This window comes from Muscardinus avellanarius (genome assembly GCF_963383645.1).
Source record: "Muscardinus avellanarius genome assembly, chromosome: 6".
NCBI lineage: Eukaryota > Metazoa > Chordata > Mammalia > Rodentia > Gliridae > Muscardinus > Muscardinus avellanarius.
The window spans coordinates 106,460,445-106,471,237 of record NC_137791.1 but is presented as its reverse complement, the minus strand read 5'-3'; the positions used below and the strand labels follow the sequence as shown (position 1 = coordinate 106,471,237).

Here is a 10,793-nt window from a genome sequence, read left to right as displayed (position 1 = left end):
CAGATTCCCAGGGCCCACAAAGTTGAGAAACCTCCTCACCTCGCAGTAGTTGCGGCAAAGAGGGAGCGTCTTCCGTCATCACGTACTTGTAGCCCGGAAGGGACCGGCGTGTTGCGTCATGAGTGAGCGACGCCGTTAAGACTAAAGCAGTCAATCGCCGAGCCGCTGAACTTGCACTGGTTCAGTGGTATGTCTGGTCCTTCTCGTATACCGAGCGACAGTTTTTCGATCTGTCCTTTCCTTGGAGGTGGTGATCCCTCCATCCTTCTAGGCCTAAAGAGAGGATGTCTCTACGCTGCGGGGATGCTGCCCGCACCCTGGGGCCCAGGGTGAGCGGCGGGGCGAGAAGAATGCAGGCGGCGGGTGGGGGGTTCCTGTCCTTTCAGGGTACGCGAAAACGAAGGCCGACGCGTCTGGAGCGTCTGCGTGTGGCCAGGCAATCTTTTAGATGTTTTTCGAGTGAGAGTTGAATCCCTGATCTTGGTTGGTTTGAAGGTCTCTCTGGGTCGGCGATGGTCCGACAGTGAGGCCCTCACTACATACTTTGAACTGGGCTCTGGCTATTAGTCTTCACTCTGCCAGCTGGGAACTCAAACTTGTCCTCAAGAATAAAGCTGTGGACGCAGATAAACACTAGCAAGAGTGCAGCACTTAACGGGCCTTACTTTTGATTTGTTAAAGATCCCTTTGTGTTGTCTGTACTGACAGCACATTTGACAGTATTTCGGCCGTCTTGGTCTTGTGCATGTTTGTGTTCAAATCTAGAAGCCGAATATTGTGTTTTCTTATGCTCGATAAATGTATATTGACTGACAACCGTGTGCACACATAGGGCTGGGGATGTAGCGTAGTGGAAAAGCAAGTGCTTATAGCCTGTGAGGTTCTGGGTTTGAGCTCCAGCACCGTCAAACAAACAAAAACACAGAAACCAACCTAACCTACACAGTAAAACAATGTTGTGTTTGGTTTTTATTATTTTCAGTTTTCTGGACCAATTAGACACTACCACTACGTTTTAACGTATTCCAAACCTTTAACCTAGAGATTTATTTCAAGTGTTGTGTCTTGTGTGTGGGTTGGTGCTGGAGAAAACTCGGCCCTCTACCTCCAGAGCTGCACTTTCAGCCCTTTTTATTGCTTTTCTTTCTTTCTATATTTTTTTATTTTTTTAGGTACTGGGACTTGAACTCAGGGGCATTCTACCTTCGAGCCACATCCCCCGCCCCATTTTTTAATTCTTTAATTTGAAACGGAGTCTCATTAAGTTGCAGAGGGCCTCACCCTGGTCATCTCACCTCAGGCTGGCTACAAACCTGCAATTCTGACTTAGCCTCCCAAATACTGGGATTACAAACATGCGCCACCACATCCTGCTTTTATTTCTTATTTTGAAAAGGTCTTGCTAAGTTGTAAAGGCTGGCCTGGAACCTGTGATCTTGATCTTCCTGTCTCAGCCTCCCAAGTACCATGATTGCAGGTTTACTGGCATGCACCACTGCACCCAGCTTGCAGATGTTCTTTTTAAACATCCCTGACTCTAGCTGGGCCTGGTGGCGCACGCTTGTAATCCCAGAGCTTGGGAGGCTGAGACAGGAAGATCACATAGGTTCTAAGCCAGCCTCAGCTACTTAGTGAGGCTCTCAGCAACTTAGTGAGACCCTGTTTCCAAATAAAGTATAAAATAGGTCTGGGAGTATAGCCCGGAGGTAATAAAGCCCCTGGGTTCCACCCCCCAGTACCACACAAAATAAATAAATAAATAAATAAATAAACAAATATAAACATCCCTGACTCAAGTTAGAAATAGAACATTTATAGCAGGCATCTTCTCCAGTTAATTGAAGTTTAAGTTTGTCAAAAAACAAACTTTCAGTACCTGTTAAGAAAGTACCTAAAAGTGTGATACATATTAGACAATTCCAAAGGTTTCCAAATCTATTCTAAATCTAGAATTCAACAGTTTATTCCTGAGCCAGGTATGGTGGCACAAACTTATAATCTCAGCATTCAGGAGGCTGAAACAGGAGGATTGTGGCTTGCTGACAGCCTCAGCTACTTTGTGAGGCCCTTTGCAACTCAGTGAGACCCTGTTTCAAAATAAAGAATAAAAAAATAAAATAGGGCTGGGGTGTAACTCGGAGGTAGAATGCCCTTGGGTTCCATCTTCAGTACTGAGGGGGAAAAAAAGTTTATTTCTATCTCCTTTAGGTTTGGTTCTTTGGCAGAGCTCCTAAGTCATTTGACATAATTTCTGAATCAGTTCTTTAGCTTTATTCTCCTCCCTTTTTAGGTATTATAATAGGTTAAGACTAAATTATTCTAGATTCCAGTGTATAAATGTCATAATGAACTCTTTCTTTAGGTATTTGGAAGATACTTATACAGCCCAATCAGAGCATTAAGTTCATTGCCAGATAAAAAGAAAGAATTTTTACAGAATGGGCCAGATCTTCACGATTTTGTATCTGGCGATCTTGCAGACAAGAGCTCCTGGGATGAATATAAAGGAAACTTAAAACGCCAGAAAGGAGAAAGGTAATTGAAAATTTGAGATAATGTTAATGTCTCGTTTCTTCACTGCATTATTTTCAGATATAACCAAGCTCTAGAATATATATATATTGTGTGTGGGGGGGGTCTGGGGATGGAACCCAGGGGCATTCGACCTCAGAGCTACACCCCCTGCCCTATTATTTTTATTCTTTATTTTGACACCGGGTCTCAATGAGTTGCAGAGGACCTCACTAAGTAGCTGAGGCTGTCCACGAACTGCGATCCTTCCGTCTCAGCCTCCCGAATGCTGGGATTACAAACGTGCGCTACCACACCCGGCCTTAGAATATATTTTTAATCTCAAACTTGTTAAATTTAGCTAAAGGTCATTAGAAGTATTATTAGACCAAGAAAGAACAAGTAAGTCGGTGGAATTGTTGAAATATTTTCCTTTTTTTGTGCCCTTTCACAATTTTTCTTCATCCTTAATAATACCCAATCATTTCACACTGCTGTCTCCCCATTTTTTACCTAGCACCTAATTTCTTTCTTTTTTTTTTTTTTGAAGATTTAAAGAAGTTTATTAGAAAGATAGAAATACAGAAAATAGAAATACAGCCCCATGCCAAAATGGCATGGGGGGGTGGCTCAAAATGAATACACCTGCACCTGATTTCTTGAGAGAGTAGATTATTACCTTGTTACTAATTAATCAGACCTTGATACATTTTTTAATTGTTAATGGTGATTGGTGATCTTACTTATTGCTCACCCAATCAATTTATATACAATCTATAGAAACTTAAAATAATGGTAAGGATTTCATGCAGTGGGCAAATTGTTTTGAGAATATTTATCCAACAAATTCTAGATTACAAGAGAGGAAAGTCAAGGGGACACCAAGGATACAGAGTTTCCACTCCAAGTTTAGATATTTTTCATTTAATAATGACCATAAATCTGGATATGGTGACACACATATATAATCTCAGTACTTCGGAAGCTGAAACAGGAGGGCTGCAGGTTTCCAGCCAGCCTCAGCAACTTAGTGAAACCCTCTGCAACTTAGTGAGACCCTATTTCCAAATAAAAAATAAAATAAGTCTAGGGGCGTAACTCAGAGGCCTAGTATAAAAAAAAAAGTTAGACATGAGCTTACTGCCCTATTAAACTCCATTATTAGCGTTTTCTAAATTGGTTAGAGCAAACCTAAATTTGAGTCTTTGTTCTTAAATCTGTAGCAGAAATTATAATGGTTAATTCAGGATTATGGTATATTTTGTTTTTCTTTTGCAGTACTGGGGATTGAACCCAGGGGCATTTTACCTCTGAGCTACACCCCCAGCCTACTTTTTACTCTTTATTTTGAAACAGGGTCTAACTAAGTTGTGGAGGGCCTCACTAAGCAGCTGAGGCTGCCTGAGAACCAGGATCCTCCTGTCTCAGCCTCCCAAGTACCGGGATTACAAGCGTGCGCCACCACGCCGGCTTTACGGTAAAAATTTTAACTAGGAATTATAATACAGCAAAGTAACTTCAAGCTGGGCATGGTGACGCATGCTTGTAATCCCAGCTTTCAGTTTGTAATCCCAGCATTCCGGGGACTGAGACTGGAGGATCGAGGTTCACAGACAGCCTCAGCTACTTAGTGAGGCCCTCCACAACTTAGTGAGACCCTGTTTTAATATAAAGAATAAAAAATGGGGCACGGGGTGTAGCTCGGAGGTTGAATACCCCTGCGTTCCATCCCCAGACCCCCCCTCAAAAAAAAGTAACTTCAAAGCTGTGTGATTACTTGGCAGCCTATTTGTTAATAGATATTTATATTTGCTTTCCTTAGGTTAAGACTACCTCCGTGGCTAAAGACAGAGATTCCCATGGGGAAAAATTTTAATAAACTGAAAAATACATTGCGGAATTTAAATCTACATACAGTAAGTTGTTGTAATGTTAACTCTCAGTCTTAACCAAAGGCTATAATGTTTCTACATCTTTGTAACTTGAAATCTATTAATAAATATATGGCCGGGCATGGTGCCCCACGCTTGTAATCCCAGCATTTGGGAGGCTGAGACCAGAGGATCGCGGTTCACGGACAGCCTCAGCTACTTAGTGAGTCTCTCTGCAATTCAGTGAGATCCTGTTTCAAAATAAAGAATAAAAAATTAGGCAGGAGGTGTAGCTCGTAGGTCAAATGCCTCTGGGTTCCATCCCCAGACCCGGAAAATAAATAAATAAATAAATAAATAAATAAATAAATAAATAAATGGAGCTCAGCATAGTGGCACGGGTTTGTAATGCCAGTACTTGGGAGGCTGAGACAAGAGGATTACAGGTTCAAAGCTAGCAAGGCTCTCAGCAACCTAGTAAGACCTTGCTTCCAAATAAATGTAAAATCAGGCTGGGGGTGTATGTTGGAATAGAATCCCTCTGGGTTCAATCCCCAGTCCCCAAAAAATAATGCTAAGGAAAATTAATGAAGATGATAATGGTACATTATTACCAGTAACCAAAAAAAAAATACATTGGGGGAGCTGGGCATGGTGGTACACGCTTGTAATCCGAGCATTTGGGAGGCTGAGAAAGGAGGATCGCTGTTCTCAGACAGCCTCAGCTATTTTGTGAGGCCCATTGCAATTCAGTGAGACCCTGGTTCAAACTAAAGAATAAGCCGGGCATGGTGGCGCATGCTTGTAATCCCCGCGCCTGGGAGGCTGAGATAGGATTATGCAGGGTCAAATCCAGCCTTGCTGGCTTAGGAGACCCTGTTTCCAAATAAAATATAAAATAGGTCTGGGAGTGTAGCCTGGACATAGAAGGGTTCCATCCCCAGTACCACCAAAAATAAATAAATAAATAAAAATAAAGAATAAGCCGGGCGTGGTGGCGCACGCTTGTAATCCCCGCATTTGTGAGGCTGAGACCGGAGCATCGTGGTTGCGGACAGCCTCCTCTACTTAGTGAGGCCCTCTGCAACTCATGAGACCCTGTTTCAAAATAAAGGATAAAAAACAGGGCAGGGGGTGTAGCTCGGATGTCGAATGCCCCTGGGTTCCATCCCCAGACCTGCAAATAAATAAATTAATAAATAAATTAATAAAATATAGGGCTGGGGGTGCAGCTTGGAGGTAGAATGCCCCTGGATTCCATCCCCAATACCACACACACACACACACACACACACACACACACACACACACACAGGACATTGGGGGTGTGGCTGGGGGTATAGATAAGTGGTAGAGCATTTACCTAACATGTCCAAGGCCCTAGGTTCATTCCCAGCACCACAAAAAAAAAAGAAAAAAGGTTAAATAAATAAATTAGGGGCTAGGGGTTTAGCTCAGTGGTAGAGTGCTTGCCTAGCATTATTGAGGCCTTGGGTTCTATCCTAAGTACTGCCCAAAACAAACAAGCAAAATCATTTAAAATAACTTCTTTCTTTCTTTTTTTTCTTCTTTTTATTTTTTAGTTTTGGTACTGGAGATAGAACCCAGGGGCATTTCTACCTTTGAGCTATACCTTCAGGCTTATTTTATTTTTTCATTTTGAAACAGGGTCTCCTTAAGTTGATGAGGCTGGTCTTAAACCTGCGATCTTCCTGTCTCAGCCTCCCAAGTATAAGAAATATAGGCATGTGCCACCATGCCTGGCTGAAAATAACTTTCTGAAAAATAAAAAGTGATTATAATTAGCATCTCATTTAGCGCTCCTAAAATAATTTTTCCCTCCACTTGGGAAACAAGGGTATTTTGTTGGTTTAAGGTTTTTTGTTGTTGTTGCTTTTGTTTGGAGACAGAGTCTGACTATGCTGCCCAGGTTGGGCCTCATACTCCTGGGTTCAAGCCATCCTCCCAAATCAGCCTCCCAGGTAGCTAGGACTACAGGCCCATGCCACTGTACCCAACTTCCTGGTTTTATATTAGATATTAAGGACATGTTTGTTGGAAAGAGTATAAAATTAAATTTGAAACTATTTCACATACACAATCACAAATATTAACCATACAATTTACGCCGGGCATGGTGGCACACGCTTGTAATCCCCGCTCTTGGGAGGCAGAGACAAGAGGATCGTGCTCGTTCGGAGCCAGCCTCGCTGGCTTAAGAGACCCTGTTTCCACATAAAAAAGTTAAAAAATAGGTCTGGGAGTGTAGCCCGTGGGGGTGTATCCCGGAGGTAGAAGGGCTTCCAGGAACCCCAGTACCACCAAAAAAACCAAACAAACAAACAAACAAAAAAACCATACAATTTTAGCTGTTTAATATGTTTAATATAAATATCCTTGCTGGGCATGGTGGCACATGCTTGTAATCCCAGCTCTTGGGAGGCTGAGACAGGATAATCGCATAGGTTTAAAGCCAGCCTCAGCTACTTAGTGAGGCTCTCAGCAACTTAGTAAGATGCTGTTTCCAAATAAAGTATAAAATAGGTCTGGGAGTATAGCCCAGAGGTAGAAAAGCCCCTGGGTTCCACCCCCAGTACCACACAAAATTATATATATATTTATACATGGCTGAAAGTATACATATATACTTTCAGCCATGCATGGTAGTGCACCCTTGTAATCCCAGTACTTGGGAGGTCATGATAGGAGGATTGCAGGTTCACGGGCAGTCTCAGCTATTTAGTGAGGCCCTCTGCAACTTAGTTAAACCCTTTTTTCCAAAAATAAAGAATAAGCTGGGCGTGGTGGCACATACTTGTAATCCCAGCATTTGGGAGGCTGAGACAGGACGATCTGGGTTCGTGGACAGCCTCAGCTACTTAGGGAGGCCCTCTACAACTTAGTGAGACCCTGTTTCAAAAAAAAAAAAAAAAAAAAAGAATAAACAAAAAAAAAAGGGCTAGAGGTATAGCTCGAAGGTAGAATGCCCCTAAGTTACATCTCCAGTACTGCAAATAAAATAGAATTAAATAAAAACAAAAATAAATAATAAAAAATAAGACTGCATGTAGCTTCCAGGTAGAATGCCCCTGGGAAAAATGAGTGGGGCATGGTGGCACACACCTGTAGTCCCCTTACTTGGATTGCAGGTTCAAGGACAACCTCAGCAACTTAGCAAAGTTCTTAGTAACTTAGCAAAACTTTTTTTTCCAAATAAAAAATGAAAGGGTTTGTGTACGTAGCTTGGAGGTAGAATGCCCCTGGTTTTTATCCCTAGCACCATAAACATGCACACAAAGTAAGATCATAATAGTTTGGCAGCTTAATGATTTTTTATTTATTTTTATTTGTTTATTTTTTGCAGTACTGGGGATGGAACCCAGGGGCATTCTACTTCCAAGCTACACCTTCAGCTCTATTTTCTATTCTTTCTTTCTTTCTTTCTTTCTTTCTTTCTTTCTTTCTTTTTTTTTTTTTTTTTTTTTTTTTGTGTGTGTGTGTGGTTCTGGGGGGTGGAACCCAGAGGCTTTCTACCTTCAGGCTACACTCCCAGACCTATTTTCTATTTTATTTGGAAACAGGGTCTCACAAAGTTGCTGAGAGCCTCACTAAGTGGCTGAGGCTGCCTTTGAACCTGTGCGATCCTCCTGTCTCAGCCTCCCAAGTACTGGGATTATAAGCATGCGCCACTAAGCCTGGCTCTATTCTTTATTTTGAAACAGAGTCTCACTAAATTGCAGAGGGCCTCACAAAGTAGCTGAGTCTGGTCACAAACCTGTGATTCTCCTGTCTTAGCCCCCCAGTTTGATGGTATTTTTGAATGCTGACTTTCTTCAAAAAATGTTTATGCAATAGGCAGCTTAAAATATCTAATCATAGGCCGGGCGTGGTGGCACACGCTTGTAATCCCCGCGCTTGGGAGGTGGAGACAGGAGGATCGCGCAGGTTTGAAGCCAGCCCTGCTGGCTTAAGAGACCCTGTTTCCAAAAATAAAAAAGTATAAAATAGGTCTGGGAGTGTAGCCCAAAGGTAGAAGGGCTTCCAGGAACCCCAGTACCACACACACACACAAAAAATCTAATCATTAATTATTCAGTTGGTGGATATTTTCAATGTGATTGTATTCCCTTTTATTCCTAGGTATGTGAGGAAGCTCGATGTCCCAATATTGGAGAGTGCTGGGGAGGCGGAGAATATGCTACCGCCACAGCCACCATCATGGTAAGGGCAGCCTAACCTCCAGACTTTAATCTAGAGAGGGAAAGGGAATCTTTTATGTTAAAAATGTGCAGTATTAACTTCTGGTCAGATTATTCATTATTTAGTGAGATCCTGTTTCAGAATAAACAATAAAATAGGACTGAGGGTATAACTCAGAGGTAGAATGCCTCTGGGTTCAGTCCCTATTACCAACCCTCTCTCCCCCAAAGGAATCCCTTTTTTTTTTTTTTTTTCAGTACTGGGGATGGAACCCAGGGGTGTTCTATGTTTGAGCTATACCCCCACCCCTATATTTTAGTCTTTATTTTGAAGCAGGGTCTCTCACTGAGTTGCAAAGGGCCTCATTAAGTAGCTGAGGCTATCTGTGAACTGCAGTCCTCCTGTCTCAGCCTCCCAAATGCTGGGATTACAAGCGTGTGTCACTACGCCCAGCTTCCAGTTTTAGTTTTTATTTGGAAACAGGGTCTTTTTAGATTGATGAAGGTCTCACTATTTGCTGAGGCTGTCCTTAAAACTGCAATCCTCCTGTCTTAGCTTCCCAAGTACAGGGATTACAGATGTGTGCCACTATGTCTGACTTTTAAATTAAATTTTTTTAAATTTAATTTAATTTAATTTTATTTTATTTTATTTTTGGTGGTACTGGGGTTCCTGGAAGCCCTTCTACCTCCGGGCTACACTCCCAGACCTATTTTTACATTTTTATTTGGAAACAGGGTCTCCTAAGCCAGCGCGGCTGGCTTCGAACCTGCGCGATCCTCCTGTTTCTGCCTCCCAAGCGTGGGGATTACAAGCGTGCGCCACCACGCCCGGCTAAATTTTTATTTATTTTAATTTTCTTTTTGGTGGTACTGGGGTTCCTGGAAACCCTTCTACCTTTGGGCCACACTCCCAGACACCTATTTTCTTTAAAAATATTTTTATTTGGAAACAGGGTCTCTTAAGCCAGCGTGGCTTCGAAACTACATGATCCTCCTGTCTCCGCCTCCCAAGCATAGGGATTATAAGCCTGCGCCACCACACCCAACAACAGGCAGACAATTGGTTTTTTTTTTTTTTTTGGTACTGGGAATCAAAGTCAGGTCTTTCTACCTCTGAGCTACATCTCAGCTTTTTTTTTTTTTTTTTTTTTTGTGGTAGTGGGGATGGAACTCAGTGACATTCTACCTCTGAGCTACACCCCCAGCCCAGTCTTAGTTAGTTGCAAGAGGCCTCACTAGGTAGCTGAGGCTGGTCTTGAACTGTGAAACTCCTGAATGCTGGAATTACAAGCATGTGCCACCAGGCCAGGCCCAGCCTTTTTTAATTATTTATTTTGCTAAGTTTCTGAAGCTAGCCTTGAACCTGTAAGCCACCCAGCTACTTGGATTACAGGCACTAACCACCACATCTGGCCTAAACTGAATTGAGTGTGTGTGTGTGTGTGTGTGTGTGTGTGTGACTGAGGATTGAGCCCAGGGACATTCTACCTCTGAGCTATACCCCCAGCTGATTGTACATTTATTTTTAAACAAAGACTCATTAAGTGGATGAGAGTCTTACTGCTTACTGAGGCTGTTCTCAAACATGCAGTCCTCCTATCTCATCCTATCAAGTACTGGGAATACAAGTGTGTGCCATCATACCCGGCTTTAATTAAACTTTTAAGGTTAAATTATGTGAGCTGGGCACAGTAGCACACTTCTGGCCAGTACTTGGGAGGCTGAGACAAGAGGGACACAAGTGCAAGGGCAGCCTTAGCAACTCAGCAAAACCATCAGCAAGTTAGCAAGACCCTGTTTCAAAATAAAAATGGACTAGGGATATGGTACAAAGGTTGTATGCCTCTAGTTTCAATCCCTAGCACCCCACCTCACCCCCTGCCAAAAAATGTAAATTATATGTTCTTTCTTGATCTGATTCCCTCTCCTCTTTCCTTAACACTACTTATTCTGAGTTCCTTTTTTCTAGTTTTACCATGCATATTTATATTCCTTATTTATATATTATTTAATTTTTTAGTGTTTCTGTTTACTTTTTTTTTTTTTTTTTTTGGTACTGGGGATGGAACCCAGGGGCATTCTACCTCTGAGTGACATCCCCACCCAAATTTTTTATTCTTCATTTTTGAAAAAGTGTCTCACTGAGTTGCAAGGAGCCTCAATAAGTAGCTGAGGCTAGCCACAAACCATGATCCTGCCAGGCATGGTG

General features: G+C 42.3%; 1 protein-coding gene across 3 annotated transcripts in view; it reads left to right on the top strand.

The window, feature by feature from the left end:
* Positions 1–284: 284 nt before the first annotated feature.
* The window catches only part of LIAS (lipoic acid synthetase), a gene marked incomplete at both ends in the record, with an annotated part of 34,848 nt that continues 24,339 nt past the window's right edge, over positions 285–10,793 (top strand). For 2 of the 3 annotated variants that reach the window (XM_080697124.1, XM_080697123.1), the window contains 4 exons: positions 285–329; positions 2,363–2,535; positions 4,334–4,427; positions 8,523–8,603. In XM_080697124.1, coding sequence (XP_080553250.1) covers positions 285–329; positions 2,363–2,535; positions 4,334–4,427; positions 8,523–8,603 — 393 coding nt within the window. The remainder of the gene's footprint in view (positions 330–2,362; positions 2,536–4,333; positions 4,428–8,522; positions 8,604–10,793) is intronic. The other variant, XM_080697125.1, reaches the window with a different exon arrangement.